General features: G+C 38.9%; 1 protein-coding gene across 1 annotated transcript in view; it reads left to right on the forward strand.

The window, feature by feature from the left end:
• EGFL6 (EGF-like-domain, multiple 6) overlaps positions 1–13,423 on the forward strand; it is a 38,583-nt gene extending 25,160 nt beyond the window's left edge. The window contains exons 9-12 of the mRNA XM_010008804.1: positions 5,327–5,407; positions 10,209–10,295; positions 11,622–11,887; positions 13,236–13,423. Coding sequence (XP_010007106.1) covers positions 5,327–5,407; positions 10,209–10,295; positions 11,622–11,887; positions 13,236–13,331 — 530 coding nt within the window. The 3' untranslated portion in view covers positions 13,332–13,423. The remainder of the gene's footprint in view (positions 1–5,326; positions 5,408–10,208; positions 10,296–11,621; positions 11,888–13,235) is intronic.
• Positions 13,424–14,751: the final 1,328 nt, after the last annotated feature.

The following is a 14,751-nucleotide window of genomic DNA, read 5'->3' on the forward strand; positions in this document are numbered from 1 at the left end:
AAAAAGGAATTATTATATGGAGACTGAAATTACTAAAATAGGCCAACTATCAAAATACAGAACCTTCATAAAAACTTCAGGAAAAAAATATTTTCTTAAAACCGCAATAGTTTAAGATAGCAAAGTGAAGCTCCCAGCATTTAAGAAATGTCAAAATTAAGGTCATACATTAAAAATTAATTTTTTCTCCTTGTATTTATATGCAGCCTGTAATAACTTTAAATTACTGTTTTCCATGGGATCCTTTCCTTGTTCAGTGTGAAGGGTGAACCTGTCCTGCTGTGAAGTGTCAGTTTTAATAAATAGGACTCTGTCCTATTGAGTTGCAGTTGTATATATAAAATGAGAGTAAACCAAAGTCTTGGAAAGCTCCTTATTCTGTGACATGTCACTTCTGTACATAGAAGAAGACACAGAGAGGTGTCCAAAGAGCTTCTTTATATAAGCAATGCACTGTATAAGTTTATGAAACTTACATTGTGCTTAAAACACTCTCGTAGTATCATGTAGCCAGCTATGTTAATTACAGAGCCCCTTCCTTTGATAGCACCAAGAATGATAAAGAGGTTTTGGTTTTCTAGTTTATTAGAGAATACTAAAAGTGGGCTGTTTCCCTTATGGGTTCTAGGATCTTACTTCTGAACAAAACCACTCAGTTAATCAGGATGTTTTTTTCTTGATCTTACCCTTTTCCAATAATTAGACCACTGTGTGAGCAAATAATGCTCAGACCACAGCTATAGATAAAAGGCTCAAAAGATGTCAGACATCTGGCAAATGTAATTCCTTCAGAGGAGGATATTGTAGCAGAGATGTGGCATTTTCCTTTGAGGGTGACATACTGATATACCATATATACAGAGGAAGCCAATCTTAATTTTACTTGCTTGATTTTTTACAGTTCCTTCTCTGGTTTTCTGGGTTTTTTTAATGGGCTTTGAACATCAGAGAGCAGTGTTAGAAAGACAGTAAGTACCATTTTTGAGAGTTCCCACATGCTGCAGTGTTCAGGCACTTTAGAATTCTACGTGTTAGAATTACCAACAGTGAGTTACTTATCCCAAATCTTGTATGTTATTTTTACATTTAAACTGACTAAACTACGTAGGCAAAACCAAGTATAAGCATTTTCCAGGGAGGAGAATAATCAAACAGCTGTAACAAGAAATAAAAATATACCCCATTGCCCACAACTAGCACACTTAAATACACGAGTGCTTATACCCTGCTATATATATATATTCTTCCAGTATAGCATCCTTAGCAAGAGCTCAACGTGATGCCATAGATGATCAAGTCCCACTAACAGGAAAAAGGAAAGAATTAAAGATTTAAGGATAACACATGCTTTACTGCAGACAAATAGAAAATTACTTCCAAGCTATAAACCAAGCCTTTTTTTTTTCAGACAAAAATGTAATTTCCTAATACACTTGAAGTAATTTAATATACAGCAGTTGGGAAAACAGAGAGGTGAAACCATGTGCAAATAAAGGAAAATCTATCAGTGTTTTCAGTAAGCTCCTATAGCACCAGAGAGTCACTTACCAGTTGCTTACCGGTGCTTTTGTACTGTTTCTAAGGGGTGCCCATAAAACAGTGCCCCACACACCTATCTAACTGAGCTTCTACTTGTTTGGTTTGGAATTTCAGCTTCTTCTTTTTTTTCACTTTGAACTTTTTAACATTGCATTTTAGTCAAAGCACTGCTTTTCCATATGTGCTCCTGAAGCTTCCTGTTGCTTTCCTGATCTCACTGGCCCTTATTTGACCTGCAGACTGACTTGAGGTTCTATCTACGTGGTACTACGTGTCCTGGAAGTATTCAGGGTCAGGGTGGATGGTGCTCTGAGCAACCTCATCTAGTTGAAGATGTCCCTGCTCATTGCAGGAGGGTTGATTTAGATGACCTTTAAACTTCCCTTCCAACCCAAACTGTTCCATGGCTCTACTTCTCAGGCAGACCTGAGATCACTCCAGTTGTGCTCCAAGCAAGCCAGGTACAAGTCAGCTCCAAACAAGAAGTCATGTAGTCAGAGTTGCCCCAGTTGGCAGATGAGTGCTAACAAACCTGTTTCACAGGCAGAGTGAACTGATATCTGCCTGCACTTCTAGGAGAACACTGCTGTGCAGTGTACAAAAGGATATGCTTGAACCTAACTAGCTCTTTTGCTCTATCTTTTAATGGAAGTCTGTTATCTTTCTTTACTTAGCTATCTAAAGGTTGCCTGAAGGGGAGGAGGTAGCTCTCAAACTTCATCTATTTCATTATGCACAGTGCTCTCTGGAAGTTTTTTAAGTGGAATTCCAGTTTCATGTATACATTTATTTCTAAGTCCCCTTCATGGCACTCTCTTTAGGCACTTTGATACTAGAACAATGTCTCAATGCCTCTTTCAGCACTACTTTCCCATTTTCTGAGGTAATTGCTAAGAAGTGTTTCCATGATTGCAGACATCCTCTGTAGTTTCAGAGTTATGTGAGTCCTGTTATTTTTTATGGAACTACTTTCAGGCTGACAGAGCTGGTTGGAGATGTTCTGTTTTGCACAAAGTCTCTTTCCTTGCTGCAGTTCCTGATACATAATTGAGAAAGTGCATCTAGCATGGCTTAAAGGGTTTCACTGTCAAACCAGAGGCAATACTCAGATACATGTCACAGCCAGCAACACCATTTCTTGCAGATGCAAGAACCTGTGTCAGTAACAAGGTGGCTGTTCTCAGGACCAGAATGTCACTAATTTACTATGGCATTCATAGACACAACTCCTATGGAAATTGGTGGTAGGTAGTTACATAGGTACCTCTGAAGAGCTGGGCATTACTTCTCTCTGCCACTAATTCCTGCTCATAAGATCAAGCCATCTTACTTAATAAGAGTATCGTGATTACATCAATGGTTAAGAAAGTGGGGCACCATGATGCGAAGGGTTTTATATGTAGAGATCATTTAGTAGCTAGTGCTGCAGGTAAGTTGATGGGTGGGCACCAGCAGTACAGGAGGAAGGGTAGACTCTGCTGGGATTAAAGTGGGATGTATGTGAGCTTTTGATGGTGAGAGTATGTTCTCAGGGAACATGAGACAAGGACTACCTTTCTGCAAGCACCACTTGACAGAAGAACTGAGAAGAGTAATCCTGACTCCTGCCTAGTACTTCAGAGGTAAATCTTGGATCCTGCCTATGTCCAGTGATGGTTCAATCTAAAATGCAGGCATGTTACAAGAAGTAAGGTTTCTTGGAAATCTTTCTGTAAGCTGAAACTCACAGCTTCTCATAACACACTGGTGATATCTTCCAGTGAGGGTTGAACCTGAGCGTAATGCCTGACACAGAAAACAAAAATAGATTTGGATAGAAAATTTGGCTCTTTTTATGTGCCTGTCAGTTCTTCACTTGTAGCATCTGCAGCACACAGCTACACCTGCATGTATATCCCTCAAGTGAATTCAAGTGTAATTCAATAACTCGGTAAATCATTCTGGCATCTGTTGTCTTCTGTTAAATCACTCCAATCTCTCCAGAACTGATCATATTTTAATAGCTCTCTTCATTTTGGCAAGGGTTTTCACAGCCTGAGCCTCTTTCACCAAGTATGAGGCCAACTTTATGGCTGGACAGGAAACTTTACACCTAATCTCTATGTGCCTGTCCCTAAATGTGTATATCTAGGCATATATTAATTTGGAGAAAGATGAATTAATCCAGGTGTAAGCAATGGTCTGGTGAGGGGAAGGCTGAAAGGACAAGAAGAGAGGACACACTCCTGGCAATTCATCAGAAAGCTTGTAAGATTGCAGGAGTCTCCTTTCTCTGCTCAATTCAGCACTTCTGGAAGTGTCTCCAGAGCCTCTTCGGTGGTGTGTGTTTTCTCTGGTGTATATGCAGAGCAATTTTTGACAGTTTTGAAGGAGAAGAAACGATAAGTATATGGCCTAGTCTTTATGGTGCTAGGAGGCTCTGGATTGCAGTGGATTGTAAGTATATTCTTAAAATTGAGTATGTGCATCCAGTATTTGGATGGAAAGCCCTAGCTCAGTGGAACTCAGAGGAACAAACTCCCCTCTGAAAAAATTTGTGTGCATGTGAAAGTAATTTTAAAAAAAATATTTGGCATTTGCTACTTTCCAACAGCATGAGTGATACAATGCTGAGAAGGGAAAAGCAATTTCCATAGCCCCTATCATCTGGCACTATTGAGGAAGTCTGAGCTTTTCTTAGCACTGCTGCCCACGTGATGTGGCTGAAAAGTGAACTTCATTCTGTCAGGTTTTTCACCAACACCTTCTGTAAGGAGTAATCCAAAAGATCTGCTCTCACTTGTCCTGTAAAGTGGCACATATAAGCTCCTTCTGTTTTCATAGGGGGTGTGTGTGTATATATACATCATAGTTATCATCTGCATACATATTTGCAAAGGATAGAATCATCTGCCAGTGTGAGCAGGTCTTGCCCTTATCTCATGTGTGGTAAGTTTCTTACACGGGCTTTGCACAAGGAAGTCGAGGCTATCAGGTGTTTTTTCAGTGGGTAAATTGTCTATAAATCACTTGAAACAGTACAAAAGAATCTTAATCATGGAACTCTAAAAATACTTAAGAGTATTTTAGTGCATTACTTACAGTAATGAAGAGTTTGCAATCTTCTATACCTTTGTAGTTCATCAGAGAGGAAAGGTTTTGACTTGATCTCTGAAGCTCCTGATGAAAACCAGTGCATCTTGAGTACCTACCTCAACATATTAGAGGCCGGCATCTTAGAGAATGAACTTAACACTCCTTTACTATGCTGCTATAGCAATTTTTCCAGTTTGACATGAGACACTTCTGTTACAGCAGCACCAGCTGTCACTTAACCTGAACACAGTGCTGTGGACCTGTGATACCTCAACATCGATAGCTTTTAAAGAGTTTCTGACATTACCCATTTTTGAGGCTGCTGTTGGCAAAGTGCTTCAAAGCCACTGAGTCCATTATTTTTGCTGTCTGATAGAGTTCAGTACTTTGATCATTAGTTGAAGTTTCGTAGCAAGAAAGCAGATCACCACACCAAAGAAAGATTATGTTCAATCTTTTATGACCCTGTGAATCTTGCAGCTCCATTGCCTACAGCTTAGAAGGCCCAGTGCTGAGGAAAAACAGTAATTTAAACAAAGTTTTAAAATTCAGAGTTAGTATCTGACTGAGGTTAGGAGTGTGAGTTTGGTGGTGGTGTGGGAAACACATACATGGGGTTATTTAAAGAAATTATGGTAACTGGTATAAAGGAATAAAGTTCTGTTTTCTGTTCCCGTGATGACTTGGCACTTGACAAGTTGTTTTTCTCTAGTTTCCAAGGTGAAAGAAGCAGCTGTCTTCAGGCCTCACCAGGCACAGAGGAAAGTTCCAGTGTCGAGACCAGACCAAGAAGGTAGATTACTTTTATCCTATGGCATTTATTTTCCTTTGTATTGTGTCTTTTCATTACAAGGTCTATTAGCTAAACAAAAGCCAGTGTAAAAGCCTTTAACATAAACTAAAGGTTTATGCACACTAGAGACAGCATCTGGCCAAACCATTCTGCCACTTCCAATATAAGCTTTTCTTGCATCCTTTTCAAAACATACTTTAACTTTTTTTTAAGTCAGGTATGCAATGTTCCCCCACATTGAAACTTGACTTGCAATTGAATTTCACTTGATTTATTTCAGAGTCGTAAAAAAATAGTAATTTTGGTTATCTATAAAATAAAACCATGTTAGAGTGTTGCATAGCATGCAACCATATGCCAACATTCTTCAACCCTCTTCTCTTTTTTTTTTTTCTCCTGGTCCTCTGTCAGAAGTCAATAGGAGTTTCCCCTGAGAAAAACCTGAATAAATATTTACCCTAAATCTTAAATATTATGCCTATTATTTTCTGTTATTTTCCAATTCATTATTAAGTCCTGTAGATATCAGGGTAAGATGATACTACCTGTTCTTTCTCACATAAAAAAATTACTGTAAAATCAGTCAGGATTCTCTGATGGGAGGCCAGCTTCTCTCTTCCGGAAGTTTTTAAAGTGGAATTCCAGTTTCATGTATACATTTATTTCTAAGTCCCCTTCATGGCACTCTCTTTAGGCACTTTGATACTAGAACAATGTCTCAATGCCTCTTTCAGCACTACTTTCCCATTTTCTGAGGTAATTGCTAAGAAGTGTTTCCATGATTGCAGACATCCTCTGTAGTTTCAGAGTTATGTGAGTCCTGTTATTTTTTATGGAACTACTTTCAGGCTGACAGAGCTGGTTGGAGATGTTCTGTTTTGCACAAAGTCTCTTTCCTTGCTGCAGTTCCTGATATATAATTGAGAAAGTGCATCTAGTATGGCTTAAAGGGTTTCACTGTCAAACCAGAGGCAATACTCAGATACATGTCGCAGCCAGCAACACCATTTCTTGCAGATGCAAGAACCTGTGTCAGTAACAAGGTGGCTGTTCTCAGGACCAGAATGTCACTAATTTACTATGGCATTCATAGACACAACTCCTATGGAAATTGGTGGTAGGTAGTTACATAGGTACCTCTGAAGAGCTGGGCATTACTTCTCTCTGCCACTAATTCCTGCTCATAAGATCAAGCCATCTTACTTAATAAGAGTATCGTGATTACATCAATGGTTAAGAAAGTGGGGCACCATGATGCGAAGGGTTTTATATGTAGAGATCATTTAGTAGCTAGTGCTGCAGGTAAGTTGATGGGTGGGCACCAGCAGTACAGGAGGAAGGGTAGACTCTGCTGGGATTAAAGTGGGATGTATGTGAGCTTTTGATGGTGAGAGTATGTTCTCAGGGAACATGAGACAAGGACTACCTTTCTGCAAGCACCACTTGACAGAAGAACTGAGAAGAGTAATCCTGACTCCTGCCTAGTACTTCAGAGGTAAATCTTGGATCCTGCCTATGTCCAGTGATGGTTCAATCTAAAATGCAGGCATGTTACAAGAAGTAAGGTTTCTTGGAAATCTTTCTGTAAGCTGAAACTCACAGCTTCTCATAACACACTGGTGATATCTTCCAGTGAGGGTTGAACCTGAGCGTAATGCCTGACACAGAAAACAAAAATAGATTTGGATAGAAAATTTGGCTCTTTTTATGTGCCTGTCAGTTCTTCACTTGTAGCATCTGCAGCACACAGCTACACCTGCATGTATATCCCTCAAGTGAATTCAAGTGTAATTCAATAACTCGGTAAATCATTCTGGCATCTGTTGTCTTCTGTTAAATCACTCCAATCTCTCCAGAACTGATCATATTTTAATAGCTCTCTTCATTTTGGCAAGGGTTTTCACAGCCTGAGCCTCTTTCACCAAGTATGAGGCCAACTTTATGGCTGGACAGGAAACTTTACACCTAATCTCTATGTGCCTGTCCCTAAATGTGTATATCTAGGCATATATTAATTTGGAGAAAGATGAATTAATCCAGGTGTAAGCAATGGTCTGGTGAGGGGAAGGCTGAAAGGACAACAAGAGAGGACACACTCCTGGCAATTCATCAGAAAGCTTGTAAGATTGCAGGAGTCTCCTTTCTCTGCTCAATTCAGCACTTCTGGAAGTGTCTCCAGAGCCTCTTCGGTGGTGTGTGTTTTCTCTGGTGTATATGCAGAGCAATTTTTGACAGTTTTGAAGGAGAAGAAACGATAAGTATATGGCCTAGTCTTTATGGTGCTAGGAGGCTCTGGATTGCAGTGGATTGTAAGTATATTCTTAAAATTGAGTATGTGCATCCAGTATTTGGATGGAAAGCCCTAGCTCAGTGGAACTAAGAGGAACAACTCCCCTCTGAAAAAATTTTGTGTGCATGTGAAAGTAATTTAAAAAAAATATTTGGCATTTGCTACTTTCCAACAGCATGAGTGATACAATGCTGAGAAGGGAAAAGCAATTTCCATAGCCCCTATCATCTGGCACTATTGAGGAAGTCTGAGCTTTTCTTAGCACTGCTGCCCACGTGATGTGGCTGAAAAGTGAACTTCATTCTGTCAGGTTTTTCACCAACACCTTCTGTAAGGAGTAATCCAAAAGATCTGCTCTCACTTGTCCTGTAAAGTGGCACATATAAGCTCCTTCTGTTTTCATAGGGGGTGTGTGTGTATATATACATCATAGTTATCATCTGCATACATATTTGCAAAGGATAGAATCATCTGCCAGTGTGAGCAGGTCTTGCCCTTATCTCATGTGTGGTAAGTTTCTTACACGGGCTTTGCACAAGGAAGTCGAGGCTATCAGGTGTTTTTTCAGTGGGTAAATTGTCTATAAATCACTTGAAACAGTACAAAAGAATCTTAATCATGGAACTCTAAAAATACTTAAGAGTATTTTAGTGCATTACTTACAGTAATGAAGAGTTTGCAATCTTCTATACCTTTGTAGTTCATCAGAGAGGAAAGGTTTTGACTTGATCTCTGAAGCTCCTGATGAAAACCAGTGCATCTTGAGTACCTACCTCAACATATTAGAGGCCAGCATCTTAGAGAATGAACTTAACACTCCTTTACTATGCTGCTATAGCAATTTTTCCAGTTTGACATGAGACACTTCTGTTACAGCAGCACCAGCTGTCACTTAACCTGAACACAGTGCTGTGGACCTGTGATACCTCAACATCGATAGCTTTTAAAGAGTTTCTGACTCTTTTGAGGCTGCTGTTGGCAAAGTGCTTCCAAGCCACTGAGTCCATTATTTTTGCTGTCTGATAGAGTTCAGTACTTTGATCATTAGTTGAAGTTTCGTAGCAAGAAAGCAGATCACCACACCAAAGAAAGATTATGTTCAATCTTTTATGACCCTGTGAATCTTGCAGCTCCATTGCCTACAGCTTAGAAGGCCCAGTGCTGAGGAAAAACAGTAATTTAAACAAAGTTTTAAAATTCAGAGTTAGTATCTGACTGAGGTTAGGAGTGTGAGTTTGGTGGTGGTGTGGGAAACACATACATGGGGTTATTTAAAGAAATTATGGTAACTGGTATAAAGGAATAAAGTTCTGTTTTCTGTTCCCGTGATGACTTGGCACTTGACAAGTTGTTTTTCTCTAGTTTCCAAGGTGAAAGAAGCAGCTGTCTTCAGGCCTCACCAGGCACAGAGGAAAGTTCCAGTGTCGAGACCAGACCAAGAAGGTAGATTACTTTTATCCTATGGCATTTATTTTCCTTTGTATTGTGTCTTTTCATTACAAGGTCTATTAGCTAAACAAAAGCCAGTGTAAAAGCCTTTAACATAAACTAAAGGTTTATGCACACTAGAGACAGCATCTGGCCAAACCATTCTGCCACTTCCAATATAAGCTTTTCTTGCATCCTTTTCAAAACATACTTTAACTTTTTTTTAAGTCAGGTATGCAATGTTCCCCCACATTGAAACTTGACTTGCAATTGAATTTCACTTGATTTATTTCAGAGTCGTAAAAAAATAGTAATTTTGGTTATCTATAAAATAAAACCATGTTAGAGTGTTGCATAGCATGCAACCATATGCCAACATTCTTCAACCCTCTTCTCTTTTTTTTTTTTCTCCTGGTCCTCTGTCAGAAGTCAATAGGAGTTTCCCCTGAGAAAAACCTGAATAAATATTTACCCTAAATCTTAAATATTATGCCTATTATTTTCTGTTATTTTCCAATTCATTATTAAGTCCTGTAGATATCAGGGTAAGATGATACTACCTGTTCTTTCTCACATAAAAAAATTACTGTAAAATCAGTCAGGATTCTCTGATGGGAGGCCAGCTTCTCTCAAAAAAAGCACTGGAGTTTGAGCATCTCAGCTGGTTACAACTACAGCAGTGTGATGAATGGAGAGAGAAAAGCTCTAAAGTTGGGAAATCCCAAACTATTTATTATGCTAGAGTTCAAAACTAACACCTCCAAGTATACCTGGCTATCAGGAGGCACTCAGTATACAGAAGTCACAAATTATAAACTCATGTACAGGCAGGAGATTGACAGTAAAAAGAGACAACAGATTTTTTTTGTGAGTTGAAGAAAAAATTACTACATAAATTCTGATGTTCTTCTTTCTTGCAATTTAATCTAGGTCAACACTATCTGAACTCAGATTGTAGATAATTTTAGAATGACCTATACATTCCTAACTGGTTAAATAAAGAACAAATTATTTTTATCAGTGCTTACAATACAATGCTCCTCTTTTCTCCAAACCTCCATTGTCAGTTGTTTTTTTTTTCAGTTGATTGCAGCTTCAGCCGAGGGGTCTGTGACTGGAAACAAGAAGCTGATGATGACTTTGACTGGAATCCTGCTGATCGAGATAGAGGTATTTGAATATCTGTCCTCTAGCTATGCTTTTATTTGATCACTCATTCCTTCCAAAAAAGGGGGATGGAGAGGAAAACAGAATCACGAATTAGCAAGAAAAAAGGAGGCAGAGAATGCTTTGAGTGGAAATTGTTTCTTTGAAATACCCAATGGCAGCTGGTAATCAGCAACATGTTTCAACACAAATGAATCAAAAGATGAGAAAAATTAATAGACTATAACTGTTCAGAATTGCAAAGTACAAGGCAAGGGAAACACTACTAGTTACCTGTTGACTGTCTCCAAGGCTGATAGGGCATTTAACCACACATCTGTTGTATAGATGGATGTGGCAATCTAGTCGCTCATGTGGCTTTGGCATCACTGTGCTAACTGCTCAGAAATCATAATCTCTGCAAGACAAACTAGTGATGGCATTCCTCAGAGTGAGCCAAAGGCAGGGGGCTAGTCAAGAACAACCCATACGTGACCTGGTACCAACTACAGGCCTGATAAAACCTGAGACAGAGCTCCATGAGTGCAACGTGTCACTGCTGCGCTGATGGTCACAATAAGCTGTGGCCAAAGAAACATGTTTCAAGGGTTTCTCTTCCCTTGTGACAGAGGAAGTGTTGCAGAAGCTGCTGCTGTAGCATGACCAGTGAATCCTGGAGGCCACTCGCTCCAGTTCCTAAACACATACTTTCTCCCTCTTCCCTCATAGTTTTCCATCCCAGTCTTTCTTCACTAATCCTTCCTCTCCTGCTCTCTATATTTCTTTTTCTCTAAGTCCCTTCTCTGTGCTGTCACTTCCAGGAAGACCTTATCCTGACCTCAGCCTGTCTCTCCAAACTTACATCTGATGATAATGGCTTTATTTATGGGCCCAGATGTATCACTTTGTGTGTCTCTGTCCTTTTATTGGTCTTCTGGGATTTGGGGGATAAGCTATCAGCTTCTTTATGAATTTATCATCACTGCTGAGGACAGCAGAGAGAGTATTGAGCTAGTTCAAGTACTGGAAATGGTCTGACCACAGGGGCACAGCAGTATGTTTCAGGCTGTTGCATTTGAAAAACTGAGATGGTTTTGCCTTTGAAAGATAGTGCAAGAATTACTCTAATTGCCAGTGAAATATAGACTCATCTCCTCTGTAAACTGATCCGACTTCCAACAGTGCAAGATTATTCCTTCCAAAGCACACTCCCTGCTGCTTTTCTCCAGTCTGATTTTAAATTATTCAAGTAACACAGCTTCCACATATTTTCTTAGCAAATATGTATTCAATTTGCTAATAAATAACATATCCATTAAAGATGCATTTTCCATTTTTTGTTGTTACAAGGCGATGGGTACTACATGGCAGTTCCAGCTTTTGTGGGGCACAAGAAGGATATGGGGCGTCTAAAACTTCTCCTCACTGAGCTCAAACCAAAGAGCAGCTACTGCTTGATTTTCAGTTACCGGCTTGCTGGCGAGAAAGTGGGGAAACTTCGAGTGTTCCTGGCAAACAAAAGAACTGCTCCTGTCTGGGAGCAGAACAAAGGAAATGATGAAAGGTGGAGAACTGGAAAAATAGAAATATTTCAGGGGGCTGAAACCACTAACAGTGTAAGTGTAACACAGTGTATAAGCCAACTACCATTACCTGCACAACAGCTTAATTTCCTAATCTTCAAGTGTTCCACCGTTTATAGGCATTGCTTACTGGCAACTGAAAGGCTTATCTGAAATAGAAAACAGGAACACTCATTTTAGGAGGCAGACAAGATATTGTCTGGTTGTAATTTCAAAACTGAATTACCCCAGTTGATTAAGACACTGATGCCAGTAATGCTATCATTTTGTTAAAAAAGTGCATCAGATCATAAAATAACACAAGCAATCAAAATCTCTCCTTAATATCTCATGTCACAGAAGCATACATACATGCTTGGAAAAACAAAAATTTTCCTTTTCATAGAAGAGGGTGCTCTCAAACCATACCAAACCAGACCACTGGAGCAAAAGGAGACATCATTAATAATCGAGGATGGTCAGTTACCTTAGGAGCAAGACATACTAGCCAACGGGGAATGCTGTGCACTGATGTATGGCTGAAAACTGCCTTTACCAGGATGTCAGCAAGTTTCTCCTTGAATTTCTAGGGCCTGGTTTTTATTTATGTGACTGAATGTTTCCAATGCTGTATAAAGACTTGTACCGTGTAACTGAATACTCTAAGCGTAAATGAAATGCAAGCCCTTGTCAAGGTTCTTTGCCCTGATAGGATGATGTAGAAAAGCCTTTACATAAATGAGAATCAGACTATAAAATAAAAACTCTGGCATCCTCTTCATAAAAATGAGCCTACTTTCTCTAGATAGTATATGTACTATTATGGCCAGGTTGGATGAGGCTTGTGCAGCCTGGTCTAGTGGGAGGTGTCCCTGCTCATAGCAGGGAGGTTGGAACCTGATGATCTTCCAGGTCCCTTCCAACTTCAACCATTCTATGATTCATTCTATGATTATATATATATGTATCATATATATAAAAAAGTAAATATATATATACTATATGCACCCAAAATCTAAAGATCCAAATACATAATGATCCAAATTGTTCATAAAAAATGAACAATAGTAACATCTTCAAGAAAAGGAGAGCACAAGCATCACATACTGTGATAAAACTACTTTATTATAATAGGATTTCACTTAGTTTGCATTTTCTTTGTACAATTAAAATAAGTTATCTTATTAGAGGAGACTACTTGGTATTTTAAGTCTCTGCAGAGGATTATCAATCTAGTTAAAATAATACACAGAAACTCTAAAAACTGAAAGAATTTAATTAATGTCTGTGTTGTGATAAAACATTCCTCAGATAGAGCATTATAACTATTTAACATTAAGAGCTGCTGAATGGTTCGATAAACTACATTTCCACTGCTAATACATCTCTTTTCTTATGACAGGTCACTTTTGAATCAGAACGTGGGAAGGGCAAAACTGGAGAAATTGGAGTGGATAATGTTATCCTAATTTCTGGTCTATGTCCAGAAGATATCTGAAAATGGATATTTGAGTATACTGGATTTAATCCTATTTTTTAATATTTGCCTTACTAGTAGTGTATTTGTGTATCATTTTCTTTATAAAAAAAACCAAAACCATAATAACTGTGCCTTGAACTTAATGGAGCAATGCAAACAGAAAAACTGACGTGTGCAAGATGCAGAAGAAACTTCTTAAGGAGTTACTCTAACTCAAACCGATGCTTTGAGTGTAGAACTACTGTATTTTATATATCAAGGTTTCTAAAGTATTATTTGTCTAACTTTTTTACAATTCTACATACTTTTATTTCTTAAAGTTCTTTTCAAGGCTGTTCTTGAATCTTCTATTTTATTTCTTCTACTTCACAAGAACATAAGGCAGTATTTAAGATGATACTACCATTTCTGGTGACATAATTTTAACTTATTACTTATAGAATCATAGAACCATTCAGGTTGGAAAAGACCCTGGGGATCACTGAGTCCAACCATCATCCCTACTCTGCAAAGTTCTCCCCTAAATCATATCCACCAACACCATATCCAAAGGACCCTTAGACACATCTAGGGATGGTGACTCAGCCACCTCCCTGGGCAGCCTGTTCCAGTGTTTGACTACTCTTTCTGGGAAAATTTTTTTCCTAATGTCCAGTCTAAACCTCCCTTGTTGCAGCTTGAAGCCATTCCCTCTTGTTCTGTCGCTAATTACCTGTGAGAAGAGACCAGCACCAACCTCTCTACAATGACCTTTCAGGTAGTTGTAGAGACTGATGAGGTCTCCCCTCAGCCTCCTCTGGCTCAAACTAAACATTCCCATCTCCTTCAAATGTTCGTCATAAGATTTATTCTCTAAGCCCTTCACCAGCTTCGTTGCCCTCCTCTGTACTCGCTCCAGCACCTCAGTATCTCTCTTGAATGGAGGTGCCCAAAACTGGACGCAATACTCCAGGTGTGGCCTCACAAGTTGACTTACTGCACAGGGTTTCAGTCTGCTCAGTAAGAAAACATTTCCTTATTGATGGAGCTAAGCAAGCTTTAAGTGGAGTCGGGGCTTTGAGGAATATTTTCATTACTAATAAAGTATTTAAAATACTTTGTCATGTCTTTGAGTCACACAAATAACTTCTTAGAAATTATCCCTTTATATTTTTATAACTGTTGAATGTTCATCATTAATAGATGACGTAACCAACTGGCAATGAAATAAAGAACAAAAAGAATGATCTATAATTAGCACTTAAGAAACTTCACATTATATACTGACCTCCAGGAACAAATTGGGGTATGAAAGAAGAGTTTTCATTTTCCAAGAGACAGTATAGCCTGGTGGCCACACAATAAGGTTCCTCCTTACGCACTGGGGGAGGGAGGGGAGAATAATAATAATTTTAAAAAATAATTTAAAAAATCTTTTTTGTGAGTCCATTCACGTCCC

This window comes from Chaetura pelagica, unplaced genomic scaffold (genome assembly GCF_000747805.2).
Source record: "Chaetura pelagica isolate M959 unplaced genomic scaffold, ChaPel_1.0 scaffold512, whole genome shotgun sequence".
Classification (NCBI taxonomy): Eukaryota; Metazoa; Chordata; class Aves; order Apodiformes; family Apodidae; genus Chaetura; species Chaetura pelagica.